Source organism: Cynocephalus volans, chromosome 18 (assembly GCF_027409185.1).
Source record: "Cynocephalus volans isolate mCynVol1 chromosome 18, mCynVol1.pri, whole genome shotgun sequence".
Taxonomy (NCBI): Eukaryota; Metazoa; Chordata; class Mammalia; order Dermoptera; family Cynocephalidae; genus Cynocephalus; species Cynocephalus volans.
The window spans coordinates 10,156,263-10,181,042 of record NC_084477.1 but is presented as its reverse complement, the minus strand read 5'-3'; the positions used below and the strand labels follow the sequence as shown (position 1 = coordinate 10,181,042).

At 39.8% G+C, this 24,780-nt stretch overlaps 1 protein-coding gene across 1 annotated transcript in view; it reads left to right on the top strand.

The window, feature by feature from the left end:
• The window catches only part of DNAH14 (dynein axonemal heavy chain 14), a 338,933-nt gene extending 314,479 nt beyond the window's left edge, over positions 1 to 24,454 (top strand). Inside the window, exons 77-85 of the mRNA XM_063082910.1 lie at positions 6,232 to 6,429; positions 8,276 to 8,475; positions 11,567 to 11,727; positions 12,958 to 13,154; positions 16,250 to 16,362; positions 17,376 to 17,515; positions 19,615 to 19,778; positions 23,691 to 23,840; positions 24,242 to 24,454. Coding sequence (XP_062938980.1) covers positions 6,232 to 6,429; positions 8,276 to 8,475; positions 11,567 to 11,727; positions 12,958 to 13,154; positions 16,250 to 16,362; positions 17,376 to 17,515; positions 19,615 to 19,778; positions 23,691 to 23,840; positions 24,242 to 24,454 — 1,536 coding nt within the window. The remainder of the gene's footprint in view (positions 1 to 6,231; positions 6,430 to 8,275; positions 8,476 to 11,566; positions 11,728 to 12,957; positions 13,155 to 16,249; positions 16,363 to 17,375; positions 17,516 to 19,614; positions 19,779 to 23,690; positions 23,841 to 24,241) is intronic.
• The last annotated feature ends 326 nt before the right edge of the window (positions 24,455 to 24,780 follow it).

Sequence of the window (24,780 nt, the reverse complement as noted above, 5' to 3'; positions counted from 1 at the left end):
ATTTCAGAAAACCTCCATCAGAATCGGACAGCTCTAGTAAACAAAAATGAGACAAAAATAGAATAATTTAGTCAACAAACCTGATTAACAGATATATGTAGAGTCTAACATCCTTCCAATAGAGGGTGCATATTTTTTCAGATCTTCAAGGAAATTTTACAAATTCAATCTTGAACATGACCACAAAGAAAAATCTAATGATTTATGGACCACATCCTCTAATCACAATCTAATAAATACTAAAAATTTGACCTAAAAAATATGAACAACTTAAAAATTAAGACAGGCCTCTAGATAACCCTTTGTCAAAGAGGATATTAAAAGGGAAAAAACAAAATATCTCAAACACAATAGAAATGAGACTACATCATACCAAAAATGACATGACAGTACAAAACCTGTGCTTAAGGGAAAAAAAAAAAAATATATATATATATATATATGTGTGTGTGTGTGTGTGTGTGTGTATATATATATATGTATACATATATATATGGCCTGAAATGCCTTCATTATTAAAAAAATACAGGAAACGAATATTCATCATAAGGAATAAGAAAAAAAGGAACTAAAAGAAATAAGGACTGCTTCAAGATGGCTGACCAGAGGTGCCCAGCTGTCACCTCTGACACAAAAAAAGTTCAAAACAACAGACAGATAATCACACACTGAAGAGGGTGTCTAGGAAAAAACACCAGAATTCAAAAAATAGTGAAGATGATCCCCTGAGGCTCAGCTTAGAAAGGCAAGTGAAGCACCCAACCAGGATCATCTCTGAGCCAGGAGAGACTTCTTACTGTGGGGAAAAGACTAGCAAAAAAAAAAAAATCCCTAAAATCTACACTCCCATCCTGGACACTGCATTTCTAGCTGCAAGAGAGCTGCATAGCACTTGCAGACCATGAGCCCAGTGTGGGGAGCTTCTTGGAGCCCATGTGACTGCATTAATCCAGAGAGAGAATTCACACTGAGCACCCCTATCCCCCAGGCCCCTGGCTGCAGCAGCATGTCAGCATTTTGGAAACAGAGCCAATACCAGAGTGCATTTTTCCCTGGGGCCCAATAGCCCCCTGGCATCTCCACATCCCTAAAGCCCCCTCATCACACCATGACTCCTGCACCCAAACCTGTATGGCATCTTGCACGCCTTGGAACAAGTGATCCAGCACAGTGATGAGGCCACCTCCAAGACAAAGGCAGCCAATATTAGCACTTTTCCAGAGTCTCTGAGAACCAACTGATTGGGTCCATCTGCTACTGCTCACAGCCCTAGTCTCTTCAATCAAGAACCCACCCACCTCTCCAGGGGCACATAATCCCATTTGTAATTCCAGCAAACCCACCCAAAGCCAAGAAGCTACAGAGCACCCCAGTGTATCTCTGGGGTACAGGGTCCTGCCATGACCCCAGTGACATTGCCCAGAGTGACCCACTCCAGTGGAGGAGTGGCAGAGCACCCCAGCATCCCTGGGGGCACAGGGTTTGGCCCACAACCCCACTGACCTTACCTGGAGTGGCTCACTCCAGCTGAGGAGCTGCAGAGCACCCCAGTGCTTCTCCCAGGAGTCTGCAGTCCCACCCATTTCCCCAGCAACCCCACCCACATTAGCAGAAGAACAGCTGATTGCCACAGCATTTCTCCTGGAACCTCAAAGTCCCAACATTGACCCCAGCAATTCCATCCAGGTTTGCCAACTTTGGCTGAAGATTCACTGAGTGCACTGGCCCATCTCCCAGAAGATCAAGGTTCCACCTGCAGTGTGAGCAACTCCACTCAGTGTCACCCACTCCAGAGAGCACCCCAGTGCCTAGGCCACAAAGGCACTCATACACAAACTCAATGAATATACAAAGAATTCACATGGAGACTACACTACTGTGCTCACCCATAATCAAAACTAAATAACCCCACCCAACTGGCACTACAGAACACATCTACAGAAAAGAGCCTCTCCCTTCAAAAGCTATGCTAAAAAAGTAGAAGTGACTATTCTGTTTTGTTGATACCCAGACATCTATATAGGGATACAAGAAACATGAAAAAAACAAGAAAACATGACAACCCAAAAAGAATACAATAATTCTCCAGTACTAGATTCCAAAGAAAAAGAAATCTATGAAATACATGAAATGGAATTCCAAATAGTAATCTTAAGGAAATTCAGTGAACATAATGAAATCAGAAAAGTAATTCATGATCTGAAGGAGAAATTCAACAAAGAGAGAGATACCATTTAAAAAATCAAGCAGAAATCCTGAAATTGAAGAATTCATTAAATAAAATAAAAAATACAACCAAGAAATTAAGCAACAGGCTAGGTCAAGGAGAAGAAAGAATTTCTGAGCTTGAAGACAGGTCTTTTGAAATAACCTAGTCAGAGGGGGAAAAAAAGAAAAGAAGAAAGAATGAAAAAAGCCTATGAGATCTATGGAGCAACTTTAAGGATACAAACATCTGTATTATGGGTGTTCCAGAAGGGGAAGAGAAGGGAAAAGACATCAAAAAATCTATGTAACAAAATAATAGCTGAAAATTTCCAGGATATTGGGAAAGATATAGACTTCCAGAAACATGAGGCTCAAAGATCCCCAAATAGATTTAACCCAAAAAACTCCTCTGTGAGACAAATTGCAGTGAAATTGTCAAAAGTTAAGACAAAGAAAGGATTCTAAAAACAGAAGGAGAAAAGTGTCGAGTCACCTATAAAGGAATTCCCATTAGACTAACAGATTTCTCAGCAGAAACCTTACAGACCAGGAGAGAATCAGATGATATATTCAAAGTGCTGCAAGAGAAAGACTACCAAGAATACTATACCCAGCAAAGGTATCCTTCAGAAATGAAGGAGAAGTAGTGTCTTGCCCAGACAAACAAAAACTATGGGAATTCAGTACCACTAGACCAGCCCTAATGGAAATCCTTAATGGAGTCCTACATCTGGAAGCTAAAGAATAATAACTATGATCATAAATACACAAGGAAGAATAAAACACACTGGTAGAGCAGATTCACAAATGAGAAAGAGAAAGAAATTATATCTTATCACTACAAAAAAACACCAAATAGCAAAGACAAACAATAAAAGAGTAAGGAAGAAGCAAAGGATTTATAAAACAACTATAAAAAATTAACAAAATGTCAGGAGTAAGGCAATACCTCTCAGTAAGAACCTTGAATATAAGTGGACTAAATTCACCACTTAAAAAATATAGAAAGGAACAAAGTATATATAAAACAACCACAAAACAATTAAAATATCAGGACAAAGGCAATATATTTCAATAACAACCTTAAATGTAAAAGGATTAAATTCCCCATTTAAAAGATATAGACTGGTGGATGGATTTTTTTAAATGAACAAACTATATGCTGCCTACAAGAAACTCACATCACCTGTAAAGACACACATAGACTAAAAGTGAAGACATGGAAAAAGATATTCTATGCAAATGGAAACCAAATATGAATAGGAATAGCTATACTTCTATTGGAGAAAATAAACTACACAAAACCCTGAGCAAAAAAAATAAATAAAACCAGAGGCATTACACTACCTGACCTAAAATTATACTACAAAGCTATAGTAACCAAAACAGCATGGTACTGACATAAAATAGACACTTGGACCAATGGAACAGACTAAAGAACACAGAAATCAACCCACATACTTAAAGCCAACTGATCTTCAGCGAAAGCACCAAGAATATACACTAGGGAAAAGATGGCCTCTTCAATAAAGGGTGCTGGGAAAACTGGACCCCCATAAGTAGAATGAAACTAGACCCATACCTCTCACCATATGCCAAAATCAACTCAAAATGGATTAAAGATTTAAATACAAGAGCCAGAACTATAAAACTCCTAAAAGAAAACATAGGGGAAACACTTCAGGAAGTAGGGCTGGGCAAAGGCTTTATGAATAAGACCCTAAAAGCACAGACAACAACAGAGAAAACAAACAAATGGGTTTATATTAAACTAAAAAGATTCTGCACATTAAAAGAAACAATTAACAGAACAAAAAAACAACTTACAGAATGGAAGAAAATATTTGTAAACCATGCATCTGACAAGGGATAAAAATCCATCATATACAAGGAACTCAAACAACTGAACAGTAAAAAAAAACAAGTAACCTGATTCAAAAATGGGCAAAGGAGCTGAATAGGCATTTCTCAAAGGAAGACATACAAATGGCCAACAGACACGTGAAGAAATGCTCAACATCACTTAACATCAGGGAAATGCAAATCAAAGCCACACTGAAATACCATTTCACCCCAGTTAGACTGGCTATTATCAAAAAGACAAGTAATAACAATTGCTGGCAAGGATGTAGAGAAAGGGGAACTTCCTACACTGTTGGGGGGACTGTAAATTAGTGCCACCATATGGAAACAGTATGGAGCTTCCTCAGACAACCACAGATAGAACTGCCATACCATCCGGCGATCTCACTGCTGGGTATATACTCAGAGGAACAGAAATCATCATATCAAAGGGATACCTGCACTCGCATGTTTATCGCAGCTCTGTTTACGATAGCTGAGAGTTTTAACCAACCTAAAAGTCCATCAATGGATGACTGGATAAGGAAAATATGGTATATATACACAACTGAATACTACTCTGCCATAAAAAAAGATTGAAATTCTGCCATTCGCAACATGGATGAACTTAGAGAAAATTATATTAAGTGAAATAAGCCAGGCACAGAAAGAGAAATACCATATGTCCTCACTCATAGGTGAGAATTTACAAAATAAATAAATTTTAAAAGTAAGAAAGAAAAAAATAACAATCACAATAATTCATTGAGCTTTCAAAATGAGAAAACAGAACTGAGGCCACCAGAGGTGAGAAAGGGGTAGAGAGAAGGGGGTTAGCAAGAAATTGGTAAAGGGCCACACAAAATAATTACATTGTATAATGTAGAACCTACTCATTATCCTGATTTGAGTATCACATAATGCATACAGGTATCGATATTCAGTGCTGTACCACACAGATATGTACAATCAATTATCTTTCAGTTAAAAAAAAAAAGTAAATATTGGCAGTACTGGCCATCCAGCTGGAAGAAAATTACTGAGCCCTTTATCTCATATCATATATAAAAGTAAATTCCAAAATGGAATAAAATTTAAACAATATAAGTCCTTAAGAATAAATCTAGGAGATTACATGTACAATCTTGGAGTTGGGAACAACTTAACCAAAATTAGAAACCCAGAACCATAAAAAAAGATGGACAATATTTGATTATAGAAACTTTTGTGTGGTAAATGGTGACAAAGTAAAGCGAATAGACAAATAAAAGATTTAGGATAATATTTGCAATGCAAATGACTGACAAAAAGTATAATATACAAAGAGCTCTTACATATTAATAAGAAAAAGACAAACAATCCAAAGGGAAAATATGCAACAGACGATCAAATCTAAGTGACCAATAGACATAAGAAAAGATATTCAAAATAGCCAGTACCAGGTGAAATACAAATTAAACTAACAGCAAAGTGCCATCCATCAGACTGGCAAAAATCAAATAGAGAATCACTTCCCACTGGAGGCATGGAAGAGAGAACAGTGACAAAGAATTACCTCACACACTGTCAATGGAAAGACGAATTGTTACAGCCACTGAACAAACACAGCCAAGATATATTGTCCAGTTGCAGTGTGTATGCTAAACTAGCATTTGTGGAAGAAAAGAAGACAGGAAAACAGAAAGAAAGGTAAAAAGAGGGAGGGAAGGAGAGATAAGAGATAGTTGAAAGACAGAAAGGAAGAGAGGAGGCAAGTAAAGGAGGGAAGGAGGGAAAGACGAAGGAATGAAGTCAACTGATGTGCATGTAGTTAGACAGAATGTCTGCGTAAGAACACCTGAGGAATTGCTATCAACGGTGACCTCAAGGGAGGGAATCTGGTGGCTAGAGTAAGGGGTGGGAGAAAACTTAATTTCCCTGTTTATACTTTCGTATCTTTTCAATTCAGTACCATATGCTTGTTTTGTGTATTCAAAGAAGTAATAAATAGTTCAATGTTTGTTCAACAACAGCAAAAAGTCTTAGTGGATAAGTATATCTCCTAACATTTTTCTTCTTCTTGCTGTTTCCATATTTTTTTAAAAGAGAAGATATATGTAGCTGTTTGAGAGTTTATATTAAGACATCAGAGTAAGCTGAAAACTCATACAGAAATAATAAAGACTAATGGGTTTTCTAAAGGTTGCCATAAAGGTGTTGGGAAATGTCCTGAAGGCACAGTCCAGTATTCCGTGGCCAGCACTACGCTACCTGATCGGGGAAGTGACTTACGGAGGCCGGGTGACTGATAAGTGGGACAAGCGATGCTTGAAGACCCTTCTCTACAAATTTTGTAATCCTGAAGTGCTAAAAGATGACTTCAGTTTCTCTAGTAATGAGGTAAGAAATAAATTTCTCTTTTTACATTGTTCTGTTATTTGTAACTAAACATTGCTGCATTATTGCAAATACGTATTTAAGTAAATTTTAATGTTTACTTTTAATGGTTTTTATTAACTTTCAAGATTACAGAAGTAATTTACCCATTGCTTTATTAAATACAACATTATGCAGGGCAGTAAATAAAAAGAATGATAAAATAATGGTTCGTGCCTTCTGAGAACCTAGAAAATAAAGTACAAAGCACAAGGAAGCAGAAGTTAACATTTATAGATCACTATTTGATGCCGGTCAATTTATCTATGTTTCTAATTTAATGCTCAAAACAACCATGTAGAGTAGACTTTAGACCCAGTTTACAGGTAAGGAAACCGAGGTTCACAGGGTGCAAGCACATACAACCAGGTAAGTAAGCAGCAAGTAAAGCAACTAGGTAAGAAGGAAGCAGGGTTGAGATTCAAGATAAAATTCCCTGTCTCCTCTTGTCCTCTACCCACTCTTCTCCCCCACTTAGTTTCTGTCCTCCATCCATGCCTCCACCTCTGTGGAGCAGAAAACTCCAGGTTGCTAGCAGAGGAGAAATTCTGCAGACCTCTGACGCTGGAGTGTGGAGGATGAGACTTGATATAAATTTTGACGGATGGAAATTTGGATAAGAGAGGTGAATAGAAGATGAAAAGAAAGAAGACAACTTGTAGGTGACCGTTGTGAGTTGGGAGTGAACCTGATATAACCAAGGGAAACAGAGGTCACACCCAGGTTGTCTGTCCAGGGCCGTGAGAGTATGGATAGACAGACAAAATGATAAAAGTGACATTTTAGAGAGATTCATTTGTAAGGCACCTATAGAATGGATAGGAACAGTCTATGTTGACGACCCTGAGTCAACAAGAAGACATTAAATTTAGAGGCTCAAATCAGCCCTTAAAATAAAATTACTCTTGAAAATCCTTTAAATTGACCAAAAAGTACAGTGTGCATGGTTTTTATGTTAACTATACATAAATGAATGTGTAGACAGTTACATACAGCATTCAACTGCATTGGGAGAATCATATCAGATGACAGAAATGGGTTCAGAAATCATACATTTCAATGCTTTAGTTGCTTTAAAACACTGGAAATTTTCGGCTTGCCAGCTCTTCCTGTTCTTTGAAATAATCTTAGCTTTTTCTGCAGATAATTTTTTTTATCAGACTCTGTTATCTCATGTTTCCCTGTGGCCCTCATTAATTTCTCAGTGTTCTCCTTGAGGAGATCAGGAGTCACCACCACCCACTTTCCTCACCACACAAACAATGCATTTTCCTTCTTTGTCAGTGGTCACTTATTCTTAAGATCATTCTCACATTTCTACTAAAATGTAAAATGATTTGTTCAAGCTTTATTGCATCCGTTATCTATAGGTATATTTCACTGAGGCAATGGATGGTCAGAATTATCCTAGCCTGGGCCGAGCCCGTGGCGCACTCGGGAGAGTGCGGCGCTGGGAGCGCAGCAACGCTCCCGCTGCGGGTTCGGATCCTATAGTGCACTCACTGGCTGAGTGCCGGTCACGAAAAAGACAAAAAAAAAAAAAAAAAAAAAAAAAAAAAGAATTATCCTAGCCTGCCTTTAAAGTTTTTTTTTTTTCTGTCTTGTCCCAACAAGGAAATTATATGTGCATGTCATATGCACTTTACAATATACTGGTCCCAGATATTGCTTTTGACAGAGTGTCTAGAATATGCCACATACAAATAAGAAGAGCCTTCTGTATAAAATCTCATGGGAAATATTGTCTTCAAGCATTATGAAAGTAGGTATCTCACTCAGTCAAAAACTAACAAAGTGGTTAAATTTTCAGATATGTCAGCCAGTGCCGAAATCTGCAAGCATAAAGGACTGCATAGATATTATCAAGTCCTTACCTGACGATGACCCTCCTGAGGTTTTAGGAATACACCCTGAGGCCACAAGGAGCTGCAAGGAGACCCAGAGCCAGAAGTTCATTGAAAGTCTCATTGCCATACAACCAAGAATGACCACTGCCAACTTCATGATCAGGTAAGAACTCCCTAGAAAATATTATTAGTAGAAAATTATGAAATAGTCATTTGAGGAGATATAGTATAGGATTTGTAGAAAGTATAGTCTACCTGGTGGAAAAATGAAATCCTCCAAATGACACAGAAGCAAGTATACACACGCACACACATATACATTCACAAACACACGTAATTACCAAGCATACAGTAGTTACTCAATAAATCTTTGCTGAATAAGTGGCTGACTTGTACCTGGTGAGTCATATATTTTAAATGAATTTGTTTAAATGTGAAATGTGCATATTTACCTCTATAGAACAAGAAAAGATAACCATCAAAAAAGGTAAAAGGCCAATGTGGTCAAGAGGAGCTAGCCCTGCATTTAGAGGCCTGTGTGGATTTATACCTCTATTAGTTCTGTATCCAAGGTCACACCACCTCAGTATCTTTATCCATAAATAGAGCTAATAATATCTGTCTGTCCATCAGGGCTGTTGTGAAGTTCACACGGTGTGACACATACAACCCAAATTCCCAGACTTCCTCAGCCTGTGACTATAAAATAAGATCATGTTTATTAATGCTCGAGCCCTCCATGGTTTGATTGCCGAATAGATAATCCCACTCTTCCCTCCCCAACAAAGTGTGCTCCTGCTATTGCTAAATTTCTCCTCGGGTGCTCACTCACGTCTGTTCAGGAAAGAGACAACACGTGCACACGCACTTCCTTCTCCCTGCTTCCTCGCTGTGCCTGGCTTCACGTCGCAGCTTTACCACTTGACTTTGTGAACTTGAGGAAGTCCGAGGCGCCTCATCTCTAAATCAGAGATGGTAAAAGTACCCACCTCACAGGATTGTTCTGAGAGTCCACTGCATTCCTTAAGCATTTAAGTTCAGCTTAGATATCTAATTTTTTCAATTTGTGAGTATAACAAATTTTAACAATCAGTTTTAAAAGGCCTTTGAATAGGTCCCATTCATAAACTTAATCAAACATTTTCAAGTATATTAATATTCATTACAAAGTTAATGTACTTCAATTGCCTGTCTGCCAGACCTTCTCACGTCTTTTCATAATTGTTACAAATCTCGTAATTAGTCACATAAATATATGAACATTAAATTCTCCTGTTTTTCAATATTTTACGTCATTTTAGCTGTATTTCAACTTAAAATCATAAATTTAAATCAATATTTCAATTATCTCTTTTTAAATTGTAGTCATGACTGACCTCTAAGGTTTTAAAGGGCCCAGTGTTCTTAAACATTATGAATATTTAAAATACCAATATGTATAGATTCCTTAACATGAAAATATTTTTACTATGCTTTTGATTCTGTTAAGCCCATTTATAACCTAATTCTAGTCTTTCCAGAGTTGAACGATGCTTACCAGTGACAATTATATCACTTGCATGATTTGTGTGTTTGCCTTCTATTTGCTTGAGGTTGAAATAAACAAATATTTTAACCAAAACATGAATTGATTCTTGTTGGCAAAATGATGGGATGCCCTGACCCTAGTTTATAGTTGTTGTTGAGATAATAACAACTCCATAATTCTGTGAGGTGGTGGTCACATTGCCATATCCGTAGATTCTAATAATACATTACCTAATACATCTGTGTACTCACAGATTGGATTTGACATTTCTTTGGATCTTAGGATACATGTATTTTTCTCTTGTACCTCTAAAATCTTTAAATCCGTTGGAATTCCTGTCTCTTTGGACCACACAACTCCTATTAAAATGATATCTGATTGAATTCTGGCTATAGCTTATAGCTTTGGCTGACTATTTGGTCATTTCTTCCAAGGTCATTCTACTGACACAAAATAGAGATAATTGAACTCTCATTTCACTGACTGCATGAACTATCTGCTACACATAGGGAAAGTTGCATACATGGAGAAAGAAGAGTATCCGATTGGAAACCCCCAGCATGTCCCCAGAATGTCAGGTTGAATTTCCTGTAGACCCCACACTTCTAAAGATTAGTTCTATACTGTCAGCACTGACCAATTACACCAGTAAGAGATAAGATTATCATAAGGGAATGTTTTTAATAAATATATCAAATACATTTATCAATGTCCCTTTGGTCATTTGGGGAGGCTGTGATTACCCCATTCAGGCTGCCTTTGCTCCAAACATATTAGAAACTTCTCTGTGGGAATTGAGTCAAAAGATCTGTCACATTCAATTTAATGCCCTCAGTGGTAGCAAATCTAAACCCTTTGAAGGTAAGTTTGATTTTTGACACCTTTTGACCTTTTGAATTATTTGAAGCCACTTCAGAGGAATTCTACTGAGAAACCCAACTTTAAAGTCAAAAACAAAGTGTGGTGACAAGGTAATGAAACAGATTAGCTCAGGTGATTTATGAACTGCCCAGAAAGCAACACTGTTGGACTAAATATGTAGTGGTATTTAGATGATCACTTGCTTTGAAGAATGACGTTCATTCGGCTCTTTGAAACCGGGGGCATTGGTAGAAAAATCAGTCCCCGCTAGTAAACAGAACAACAGAGAGAGGGAACTCAAAAGAGTTGTGTCCCATTCCCCACGCCTGGACTGTCTGAGGAGGTCCTGTCGCCTCCTCAGGCCCTACGTTCCTCATCTTCAAAAGGAGTCCACGAGCTCCCAAGCTCTAGTGTTTTTATGGTTTTACTTGGTATCACAACCTCACCCAGACCTGTACATACACTGTCCTCTTGTTCCCACCCATGGAGTGTGTTATCAGGAAACCCTTTGTGTAACAGAGGAATTTGACAAGAATTTGAATATCCAACATGGCTGCTCTGTCTAGTTGCCTCTTCTTTTTCATTCAGTCTTGGTTTGCAGATGCATTTAGATGAATGTTTTACAAAGAAATCCAAGAAAAATTTTAAAATACCCATTTCCTTACAAATGTCTAAAGTGCATTAGACATTTTCTCAAATGTAAAATCAAATGGACTCCTCCATGGTCTCGATACGATGTTCTGTATTACAGTTTTGTGGTTCTGTGAAGCCGTGTCTACCTTCAGATGGGCTTACGCACAGCTTACACAGAGGGCCCTCCTGTATTAGACAGATCTGTATCTCATTCTTTTGATTTCTTTTGCAGTCCTGAGCAGAGTAATGACGAACTGGTGATGGAAATTTTATCTAACACACTAACACGGCTGCCACTGACAGTGGAGAAAGAAGAAAATGCTGGAACTCCAAGCACATTGAAGAACACCATGGCAAGCCCTATTTGGGAGTCTCTTTATAAAAATCTCCAAGGTGAGCTTGGGATATGAGCTTCTTCCCCTGAGCTCAGCCTCCTCAGGAAAGGACTCTGGCCTCAGGAGGAAGGTAGAGAGGACAAAAAGTCCCACGGAAGTGAAAAGGCTGAGACAAGATGAAAAGCAAAATCTCCGCCTCCTTCTGTCCCCAAGTTAGGAGATGGGGAGCAAGCACAGAAGAAAGTGACGCTATAGTTTGCGGGGAAAGGGAGTGCATGGCCCTGAGACCAAAAGTGAAGAAATAATAAATGTAGCAAACCAGAAAGCAGCATCTCTGCTTGGGAGATTCTAGAGTGTCTAGGTTCCTGCCTCTCTGCCTTCTGCAAGAGCATTTGGGGCAGTGAGGTCCAGATGGGCCCTCTGATGGGAGACCTTTTGACTCTGAAGAACTAAGGGGAGTACAGGCAGGCCCAAGGGAGACAGAGCAAGCCTTGTTGGGCAGAGCTGGCTCCAGGCCCAGCTGTGAGGGGCTAAATTGCTCTACGGTGGTCATTTTCCCTGTTAACTTTTGTGGTGTTGTTGTTTTTGCTGAAACATAACTGATTATACGTATTTGTAGGGAACAGAGTCCAGTTAAATTTTAACATCCATATTCTAACCTTTCGCAAAAGTTTGTTTCGGAACCAAATGTTGACCAATAGTCTATCAAAATAGTGCTATTGTGGAGTCTTAATCAAGGGCCAGCAAATTAGGGCTCGTGGGCCAAATCCAGTCCACCATTTGTTTTTGTGCAGCCTGCGAGCTAAAATGGTTGTTACATTTTTTAATGGTTAAAAAAATCAAAAAATGAATAATACTTTGTGACATAAATATTATATGAAATTAGGGCTGGCAGTTAGCTCAGTTGATTAGAACACAGTGTTATAACACTGAGGTTAAGGGTTCAGATCACCATACTGGCCAGCTGCCAAAGAATGTTTAAAAATTTTTTTTAATTTAAAAGTATACTATATGAAATTAAAATTTGAGTGCCCACAAATAGAGCTTTATAGGAATACAGCTACACTTATTCATTTACATATCGTCTATGGCTGCGTTCACACTAGTAGGGGAGAGCTGAGTAGTTGTGACAAAGACAGTGTGGTCCACAAACTCCAAAATGTTTGTTATCTGGCCTTCTACAGAAAATGTTTATTATCCCTTGGTCAAGACACATGAAATTCTTTTAACTTTCAAGGCTGTTTTTACTCTGTAAGATCCTGAAATTTTGTCTTGTTTTCAAATCCAGATCATGATCACCTTATCCATTGTGTCTTGCTAACCTTTCTGAGCCAAGAAATTGGACGATTTGATAAGTTATTATCTGTCATACATAATTCTTTGAAAGATCTTCAATGTGCTGTAAAAGGAGAGATCGTCCTCTCCCAAGAACTGGAGGAGATATATGACTCTCTTCTTAACACGAGAGTGCCTGCACTGTGGCAGGTGAGCAGCTACTGTTCCCTAGTGCTTGCTTGCTTGAAACAAATGACCAGGTTCCAGGGAAGGGCTAGGCTGACTGTGGTACGTTCACATGGTAAGATATTATATGACCAGTAAAAGATGTTGACAGACTTTTGATATGAGCACCTTTTTTTCTTGAAGCATAAATGATTATACGTATTCATGGAGTACAAGTTAATTATCAGTAGTTGTGTACAATGTGTGATGGTCAGATTAGGATAGTTAGCTCATTCATCATTACCATACATAATCACCCTTGTGCCCGTTAACCAATTTCTCATTAATTTCTCGTTAACCCTTCTCCCCTCCCCCTCCCCCTTTCCACATCTAATAACCACAGTTCTGTTCAGTATGAGTATATATTCACACAACCTTTTAGAGGGCAATTTGCTAATTCTAATTAGATAAATTTATCTTAGAGATGTTTATCACAGGACTGTTAAGAATAGCATAGAACTGAAAACTTGTATATCTATTAATAGGAATCTAGTTACATAAACTATAGTACATCCAAATAATGAGGTATGTGCTGATATGGAAAGATCTCCAAGATGTATTGTTAAATTTTTTAAAGTTTTGGAAAACATGGTATTTTTAAGGATTATAAAAACACATATATATATACACTTACATAAAACATATATTTATTAGGCATATATATGCTTAGGAAAGCACATGTTTTAGATTCAAGAAATTCAAATAAAAGTTTTAAAAGAAAAAGCACAAACAAGTGTTAACAGTGGTTACCTTATGTGAGGGAGACCTGAGGATCTTGTGTGTGGGGAAAGAGGCTTTAATTTTACATTTTATGTTTCATAGTATCTTATTGTGTTATTTTTTTTTCATATTCTCATTTTTAATTAGTATAAAATATTAAATGTTTACAAAGACCATAAAGGTCTTTTCCATGAGGGTAAAAAGCTCATGGAAAAACAGAATTAAAAGATAATATGAATCTTTCCATAGACCTCTTGAAGAACCCTTGTATAAACTTTTTCCAGGAATTAATTAAGAAATTAATCCAAACTAGGTTATTTAGACCAACCTCTCAATGAAAGCAACAAAAATGCTCGATTAAAACAGTTTAACAGTACTAAGTGCATCATGAATTAACAGGTCAAAACTTAAAACAAGAACGCAAAAAGCTAGGTAGAGCACACCCAATGTGGGCAAAAGCCAATCCTAAGTGCCACCCAAGGTGGGGTGTCTGCTGAAAACACACATGCACCAAAGGAGTACAGCTTCACAGGAAAGGTGAGCCAGAAGTGAATCCTGTCCCCTCCTTCACCCTCCAGGGGTCTGCAAGAGAGCAACGTCTTTGCATAGGGTGTGGAGAAACACAGGGTGGGGAGAAGGGTGGGGACAAAAGAAAGGCTGTTCCTGAGCAGTGTAAACTGTAGCTGCCCCCTTTAATGAACTTGTAGCCCAAATTTGTGTAAATTACACTTGGGAAAAACAATCCCAAGGCCCCTCCACAAGAAGAAACTTTCAATCTAAGCCTCAGGGAATCCCACAAATATTTTGCAAGGGGAATAAATGATCAGTCAAAAATAGCCAAGCATACATAAAAACAAAGTACCATGAGTGAGAACCACAGCAAAAGTAAAAACAGTGCAAAGTGACCCCAAATACTTCAGATATTTGGATTATCACCCATAGATCACAACACAGAGCCCTTATTCTACAGATACGGAAACTGAGGAGCAGAGAGGCTTCATTACCTGCTAAGAAAGCTAACTAGTGAAAGAGTTGGGACTCACATCAGTGCATCAGGCTGAGAATGTGGCCCAAGGGGGATTCTATAAATACAGGTTCCCATGCTGAGACAACTGCACACCCAACAGAGTAGCCAGAACTGAGATCAGCCGGATAGCAATGGATGATTAGGTCGGTAGTAGTGCCATTCAGAGCCAGCATGGACAGAAAGAGGTGCTGTTTGAGGAACAGATGACCACGTTGTGTTTTGGACGTGGAAAGTGTGAAGAGCTGGAGGGGAGGGGCTCTCACGTGGAGCTGTGGGAAAGCAATCTGGTAAGAGTATGGGCTGCAAAGCAAGATTTTGGTGTCATCAGCCTAGACAAGTAGTGGAAACCACCACCATGGGTTAGATCCGGGAGAGAAAACGTAAAGTAGGAAGAGAAGAGGGCTGAAGGGATTCAGGGCAACACCAGCCTGAAGGGAGGAAAGAAGAGGAGCCAGTGAGTGAGACCTAAGCAGAAGTAGTCAGAGGATTCAAGAGAAAGCCAGGATACAGTGCAGACACAGAAGCCAAGGCAAGAGAGGAGGAGGAAGTAATCACCATAGTCAGAAGCTGCAGAGGAAACAGATAAGATGGTGGATCACGGATATAGAGAGCAGACGATCACTGCTATTTGTCATGAAGACTCCAGAAGAGGGGACAGGAATCAATGAATCCTTCTCCAAGAAGCCTAACTACAAACCGAAGGAGAAGGAAGCTGGTGGGCTGCAAGGGCCCCATTCCCACCTTCTCGACAAACAAGTAGGACTGAGTGGTGGGTGGTTTGTGTATTTAGATACAAGAGCATGTTAGTAAACAAAGGGATGGACCATGGAAAGCTGAATCCACAGAAGAGAGAGGAAGTGTTCCAGAAGGGCTGTGCGGAGCACAGGGGCAGGGGTCCTCTTGACTCAGCACTGGAAGGCAAAGGGGTAATAAGAAGCAGACAGCAGATGTGGATTTATAGAACTTGGTGTAGGGGAGGCCAGGAAGTTGAGGCTGCTCAGACCTAATAGCATGTGAAGGTAACTCCCCCGAGAGGAGCAAGGGCTGAGGGAATGAAAGGATTTGAGAAGAGAAGACTGGTGGAAGCCTTCAGCCAGGATGGAAGCTTCCAAGTGTTTTATCCAAAGCACTGTTAAGATAATGGTGTTTTGCCTTGGTAATAATCTTCAGACTTCTCATGACGTGCTTTCAGTTGGAAAATGACATCTTCCTGCTGAGTTATTTCTCCCTAGCAATTGAGTGTATCACCAAAGTTTGCAGAAATGTTCCTAATGATCCCAAAGACAAATCTTAAAAAGATCTTTAAAAAATGGCTGTCTCTAAATCCCAACAGAAACATGCCTACAAGTCAAGTAAGTCCCTGAGTTCCTGGATTAATGATCTCATCCAGCGATTGAATTTCTTCAATACCTGGGCTAAAATGGCCAACACTGCAATACATCATAGGTATGAATGAAAGCTACATTACATTTCTTCCTTATTTTTGCTTAGAGCTTAACAGTTTACTGCATAATTTCACATGCAGGGTTCTTTGGGTTCTCAAACTAACATGGAATTAGGCAAGGGAAGGGGATTCTTATCTTCATTTAGGATGAGGAAATGGAGACTAAGAAGTTGAGAGTCTCGTCCAAGGTCACTCCACTCTAAGAGACAGAGATACATCTAGAACCTAGTACGTTTCTCTTCCCCTTATTTTACATTGTGTCCTGAGGAGCCAGCAGGGGGAAATACGAAAGGAAAGAAGTGTCCGTTACATGTAGTTGGTTTTTTTTTTTTAATTTTTTATTGTTTGGGGTTTTTTTAATATATAATTTTTAAGTGTGTTTTTACTCGTAATAAAAGTAGTTTGAAATGCATGAGAGTAACTAACATGTGACAAGCACCTCGCAGTGCGTCACACACTTTTCTGAGAGCTCTACTCATACTATTAATGCTCAAAGCAACCCCACAATGTGAAGTGGGTACTATCATTATCGTCATCCCCACTCCCCATTAGAGATGAGGAAACTGAGGCACAGAGACTGGAAGTAACTTGCCCAAGTTTTCGCAACTAGAAATTGGGAGTATTGAGATTTGAACCCAGAAAGTCTGGTTTCAAAGTCTGTGCCAGACTGCCTCTTGTGCCATTTGACCATGAGTGTGTGTTAGAAACAGAGCACATGCAGACGTCTGACCCACACTTCTGTATATCCTCTTGGGGAGACTGTAATTCAGCAACAGCTGACAAGGTTCCTCAAGGCTGAGTGAGCATTCCCGCTGCAGGAACAGCACCCCTAAACCATAGCTGGTTTCCACCAAAGTACAGGACAGGAGTCCTGAGTAGAGGGATAGGGGAGAAGGGGCAAGACGAAAGTAAAAGGAGGAATCAGGAAGGGGCTGGAGGAAATTTCCCAGATCACCTGAAAGTGTACAATTAATATGCCCTTGACCGCCCCAACCTGCAGTCTGCCTTCCGATAGGTACATGAGCTCTATCACAGCTTGGAAGCACTCTGTTCCATCAGCTAACCAAAAATCCAAACACCATGCCGATCCAGGAGATAATTTCTTTGAAGGTTTTCCTGCAAGATACTGGCTTCCAGCTTTCTTCTGTCCACCAGGTGAGCACTAGAACAGGGATCAGGTGCACACCTGGCCCAGGCAAGTGTGTGCTCAGTCCCCCCACTGCCCTTACCCTTTCCTCATCCCCTGCAAGATGAGAGGCCCTAATGACATCACCTGAGCCCCACAGATGCCAGGGCCTCCTGCCTGCACTAGAGCAGTCTCTCTAATTCCTCCCCACCCACTACCTTCCCTCACCCCAAAATAGACCTACCTTTGTCAGGCCTCACCTGTGCCTTAGCAGATCACTTTCTCATCACTAGACCATTGATTCTATGATGTCAAAGGCAACACTAGACCCCTTCCAAAGGCCACTACATAGAGATAGAGATGGGCACCTTACCAAGGGATTGACTCTGTGCTTCAGCCATTCATTCATTCATTCCTTTAACAAGAACTGATGACTGCATGTTTGCCAGGATGAGGGTCCCACCTACTCAGCAGAAACGTTCAACAGGAAAGACAGACATTAACCAGAACGTGGGGTGGTGGGGAGAGAGCTGTAAGGGGTTAGCACTAGGCTGTAAGCTCCATGAGGGCAAGAATAGGTCTGTTTTTACTTCTGTTGTATCCCTAACACCTAATACAGCCCTCAGCACCAAGAAAAGCTCCCAATAAATATTCGAAGAATGAATTAATTACTTTCTGAGTAAATATATGAATAAATCAATACTTTTTGCAGCATAAAACAGGGGGACCTTAAGTAAGGGCCAGGGAAGGCCACTAAGGAAATAACTTTTAAGATAAGACTTGAAGCTTGCTACCAGTGAAGCATTATCCACGTAGGGATAGAGGAACCGGAGAATAATTAACTGCACTTAATAGTACTTATTGGGTACCACTGTTCTGAAGACTTTGTATAAATGAAGTCATTCAATTTTCATGGCAATCATATGAGGTTGTTACTGTAATTATCTTTATTTTCAGATAGGAAAACCTTGGTGCAGAGAGGTTAAGAAATTTGCCCAAAGTCATATAAAGTTGTATGACTTGGGGCAAAAAAAAACCCAGAAACCAACTAGCAAGTGACTGAGCCAAGATTTATACTCAGCCTGTCTGACTTTAGAAGTCAGGTGTTTAACCACTGCACTAAACTGACTACAATACTCTTATTAGACAGAATACCATTCAAAGGCTCAGAGGTGAGAGGAAGCAAAGCATATTAGAGAAAGCAAATGTTCATTATGGCCAGAGAAAAAACCCACAGAGAGAGAACCATATAGACGAAGTTGGAAAGATGGGTACGGGCCAGAGGCTTCTGTGGCAGCAGGAGTCTCTGACGTGTTTCAGGCCAGAGAGGTCATGGTCCAACCGCTATGGTATGAAAGAAGGGCAAGGATACATTGGCGAAGCCCAAGACTGGGTCGTGGTTATTTAGGGAGTCTGCTTTATTCTCCAGGCAAGAGCTGGTGGTGACCTGGAGTAGGGCAGTGGTAGTGGGCACAAGAGAAGTCGCTGAGTAGAACAGCATTTAGAAAGCAGACCCAACTGGGAGGGAGAGGTCAAGCAGGACTCCCAGGTCTTTGGCTTGGAAGGCTGGGTGGCTGCTGATGTCATTTACTGAAATAGGGAACACAGGGACAGTAGCAAGCTGATGGGGATTAAAATGATAGGCATGTTGAGTTTGAGAGGTTCTCATTTTTTCCTGCTGCACATAGCCTTTCTCCATGCCACAAGCATCTTAGCAACCCCAGAGGAAAAAGCTTTCTTTTTCCCAATGTCCATGTCATTTCTTGAGAAAGACTCTTACGCACCCGGTCTTGTACTCACCCCTGGGACCCGTCTTTGTTGCCAAGAGGATGAGGTACAATGATCAGCCAAGATTGGAAATGAATAGTGCCCGAAGATTTGTGGCCCCTCTACCCCCACAATGAATCCAGGAGGGGTGCTGGACGTGCATGCAGCTGACCAGACTGCTGTCCCCAAGTCCTGAGTAAGGTGGGTGATCCAATCCCCTCCTCCTGCCCTGCCCAACCTCGTACCCTCTCTTGTTCCCTGACTCTCTCTCCTCCACACAAGACATCAGTCAGGGCTGCCAGCCCCCGCAGGAAGCTCTGACACTCATAAAGAACACATTGGGGTGTGTTTGTCTCCAAAGCCTTTCTTACTGCTGTGCTTCAAGACTATGGGAGGACCCAGGGAATCTCTATGGATGTCCTCACTTTTACCCACCGTGTGATTTCTGACACCACTGACGTCAAAGATGAGGAGTTCTCCATTATTATCCAAAAGAAACTCAACACCATCACGCGAGCCTTTAAGGTACTGGGATACTTAAAAGATCAGAAAGGGTAATCATTCATTCATTCATCCCGTCAATCGTGCCCACAGCAAACCTTCATTCAGCACTTCCCACGTGCCAGGCCCAGAGAGGCACATAAATGAGGTGCAGTCCCCCTTCAAGTCCACATGCCACCAAAATCCATCTCTCTCACTCTAGAGGAAAGAAAAAATTTTAAGTAAAGGAACAATAAACTATAACCGTTCCCTGTTATAAATGAAGACTGATTTTTTTTTTAAAAGGTGAAAGGACACTCAACGTCTTTAGTCAGGGAAATGCAAATCAAAATGCTAATGATCTGTCCACAGAGTGGAGGCAAAAAAAAATAAGTTTTTAAAATTTTAAAAAGCTGATGAAATACCATTTTATGTCCGCTAGGTGAGCTATAACCAAAACAACAGAAAAAATAATAAATAAATAAATGAATAAAATGTCATAGATAGCCGTATGTTTAGCTTTGGTGTAGATACTGCCAAGTGGTTTTTCAGATGGTTGTACCCATCTGCAGGCCCAGCAGCGATGTGTGACATCGCTCCCCATCCTTGTCAACACTTGGTATTTTTGGTGTTTTAACTTTAGTCATTCTGATGGGTGTGTAGTGTCTCTTTGTGATTTTAATTTGTATTTTCTTTTCTTTTTTCTGACATCTAAGAAGAAATTAATTTGCATTTTCTTGATGACTAATGAAGTTGAGCACCTTTTCATATGCCATTGATATTTGGATATTCTCTTTTGTGAAGTTCCTGTTTGAGAGTTTTGCCCACTTTTTAATTGAGCTGTCTTTGTCTTATTGATTTATAGAAGTTCTTTATATAATCTGGACGTGAGTCCTTTGGCAGATATATCTGTAGTGAAGGTAACTTCTCCCAGTATGTGACTTTCCTTTTTACTTTCTTAATGGTGTGTTTTGCCAAACAAAAATTCTTTGTTGCAACAAGGTCCAGTATATCCATCTTTTCCTTTAGGGTTAAGTGCCTTTTTATTTCCTGTATAAGAAATCTTTGCCTTTTCCAAGGTTATGAAAATATTCTCCTGTGTTATCCTCTGGAAGCTATACTGCTTTTCCTTTCATATTGAGGTCTGTGATCCACATCAAATTGCGTGTGTGTATGGTATGAGGTGGGGTCAAAGTCCTTTCTGTTCCCCATCGGTACCCAAATGAGATAGCCCCATTTCTTGTTTATTGAAATGGCCATCCTTACCCTGCTTCAACTTTTTTTCAGATCAAATAATTGTACTTGCCTGGGCCTGTTTTTGGAGTCTCTATTTTGTTCCACTGATTTATTTGTCTTTGTGCCAGCACTGCACTATTTTAATTCCTGTAGCTTTATACAACTCTGCTTTTCTTTTTTTAAGTTGTCTTAAAGTTTGGAGCATTGACATCTTAACAATTTTGAGACTTTCAATTATAAAAATTTATTTAGGGCTTTTTTATTTTTCTAGATAAATTTAACTTAGATATTTATTTAGTTCAATTTCTTTCTAGTACAATGTTCAATAGAAGAGTTGGTGATGGACACCCTTGTCTTTTTCTGAAAACTCAGGGAATGGCATTCAGTATTCCATCGTTAAGTATTATGTCAGGTGTAGATTTTTTGTAGATTGAGAAAGTTTCCTTCTATTCCTAGTTTGCTGATTTTATTATTATTATTATGAATAAGTATTGAATTTATTAAATACTTTTCTGGTATCTTTTAAAATAATCAGATACTTTTTATCCTTTATCTTATCCACATAGCTAGAACTATCTGCACTTTATTTTGTTATAAGGCATGATTCCTATATTTAAGACTTTTTTATGAAGAATAGAAGCCAAATGTGATGAAAGATCTTTTCGGCATCTGTGAAGCTAATCACATGATTTTTCACCTTTATCAATATGATTTATCAATTATACATGAAGAACTAGATTCTAACTCCACTAAAATAGAACTTCAAGGAATTGTGTAGCTCCAAGGAAGGACTCTTAAAAACAGAGGGCATTCATTTGGTCTAAATGCACATGCCGGTGGAGTGCCCTTTTGTAGACAGGGAGTGCCCTGTCACTGGAGGTTTAGGAGAAACTGGGTGACCACTTGGCAAGGATATTGAAGAGGAAAAAATTTAAAGTTTAAATGTATTTTACACTTGAAACTTATTCAATTGTTCATTAACTCATTCGCTTGAATATATGGGTCTAGAACGGTGCAAGCTGTTGAGAATATAGAGATGACCAAAATAAGGCTGCTCTCCTCCAGAAGATCACAGTCCACCTAATGCCGGTGGCACTGAAGCTTATGAGCCAGCATTTACTGAGCACTTACTATGTGCCAGACACTATGCTAAACTCTTCACCTGCATTATTTCATCCTCACAAATTATCCTTATTTTATACGTCAGGAAACTAAGGTTCAAATCACAAGCTTTGAGCCCAAGTCTAGCTGACTCTACCGCCCTTATCCCAACCTCTTCCTACACAACCCACTAGACACGAAAAGGCTGCAGAGAGGCAGACGTGCACTGAGGCCTTTACTTATGCCTCACAGAGGGAGACAAGGGGTCTCCGAACTTTGCATTTTGTCTCTATCCTTCTACTCAGATGTTCTGTTATTTCTGCTTTATACCAAGTACCAGCTTCAATTTAGCTGAAGTAAGATTACCTCCCACTTATTCCGAATGGCTCTCTGGAGAGTTAAATCATTCCAAAATGGGCTGTTTATAAATTACCAGCAATTCGGGTTTTTCAGAGGAAAGACCCATGTATGCCATAGCCAAGTCAACAAGTATAAATGGAAGTCACATTGTCAAATACGTTAGATTAACTTCTTCCAAGATTTATATGAAAGGACAAATCTAGAACAAATGCAGTATATGAAACTTTGCATTGACATAAAATTTAAGGAGAAGGAAGAAAAAGTCATTACACAAAGCAATTCCCAGTAAAAGCTTTTTCATAGAATACACCAAAATATGAGGTGCTTTATATAAGTTCAGTTGCACCTCCAGACACAGTCACATTCCTCAGAGTGGACAGCACAGAGAGTGTCACCGAGCATAGTGCAGGCTATTCCACTCTGCAGTTCAACGAGCCGGCCCAGGCTGCCTAGAGGGTGAGCTTTGGACATCTGTCCCCTCACTTCTCCTCAGGGACCTGCTGGATCACAGCAGGTAGAGCCCCCCTGAGAGGCATGGTGCTCAGCCAGCAGCTGCTGCAGGTTGGGCAGCACTGCAGCACCTGCAGGAGAGCACGTGGCTTTACAGGCCACCCAGAGCACACCTGGAGTCACCTGGAACTGGAGCTGCTGGCAAACTAGATTTTCTGCTTAACAGAATGCATCAGAAACTCATTTAATTTAACCTTTTATTGTTCAATTTTAATTATTTAACCCATCTCATTCAAAGATATGATATGGAATCTTTCCCAGCCTTTTGAAAATTTCCAGAGCCTGAATGAGGAATTGTGGCCACCATGGTAGAGGTGGGTGACAAAATTTGGGCACAGTGTACCCTGACCCTTTTTGTAATTGCTCTAGCTCTCTCCTAAAAAGCTCGGCTGTAGGACTATCATTGCAGAAATGTGGAATTTTACTGTGTTTGAAAATACTTGTCAGTTCAGGATCATCATTATATAGGTAAAACAAAGCCTACAAACTTTTTTAAGTGCTCAGAGTAGAATTAAGTATTCACTTAGAACTTGGGACGACATGCCTCGGGCAGGGATGGACCCACCCTGGGATAAGCCTGTCTGTTTATCGAAGAGCCTCTGGAGCATTAGGCCCGCTCTCAAGTTAGCCTCTGGTTAGCTGGCCTCTGGTTAGCTCGCCTCCACACAGAGCCTGCAGCTGGCTCACTGCTTCTCCTGAACGAAGTGCCCTGCCTGGGGAACCGCTGACACCACCTCTCTTCCATCTTAGGGCTCAGACCCCTCCTCACACACTGGAGTTCACGTTTTTGGTTTATTCATCGAGGGGGCAAGGTGGAATCATGAAGAAAACATACTAGAAGATTCTCTACCGCTTGAGATATGTTGTGATTTTCCCGACATACACTTTTTGCCAACAAAGGTAACCACCCAACTGTTTATCACTAAGTCCTGAACCTCTGAACCTCAGTAATACAAGCCACCGCTTCTATCCCCATCCCCTGCAATCTCACAAGGGAGATTTGATGATATACTTCAGGCAACAAAGGATATTTTAAATAGCCCAGAATATTGCTAAAATCTAAAACAGATGCTGTACTAACATCAAATGTTATTCCTAAAAAATACGTACTATAAAGCCGTGATAATTACTCTTTAAATTCTCCAGGCATAATTTTCATACACAGTTACATTAACCATCTAACCCCAAGTGTATTTTATTCATAACAAGTCCCCAAACCTAGCATACAGAAAATGTGAACTACTGGTTTGCTCGGACTATGCGAATTTGATTTGGCTTTGTTTCTATCCTTTTCTTTTAAGATTTCTACTGAAACACCAAATGCTTCTAACCAGACAGATTCAGAACTCTATACTTTTGAATGCCCCGTTTATCAGACACCTGAGAGGTCAAGAATTTTGACAACCACTGGTTTATCAACAAATTTTTTAACATCGGTGTATTTATCCACGAAGAAACCTCCTAGTCACTGGGTCACAATGCAGGTTGCATTGCTGTGTGAGAAGAATGATTGAAAAATAAATTTCCATACCAAACCATTTTGATTTTTGACTCTAACCAGATTTTTCAAGACATTCACATGTAGTCAACACCCTTTATGAAAACATTTGTTTTCGGCTACACTGGACAGGTGTACTTTCTTTCATCTGTACATGACTTTTCCAACTTCTCTTTGTTGTAAGCACCTGCAATGTGTCCATAGCTGGGCTCTAGTGCAGGTCAGCATGACCTGGAAAACAGCAGGTTTGACTCCTAAAAGTCAAAACCACAGTGCCTGGCAAGATAGCAGAGCATGTTTTTATGAACTTCTTAACTCAAAAGAAGTGATTTGTGCAGCTAT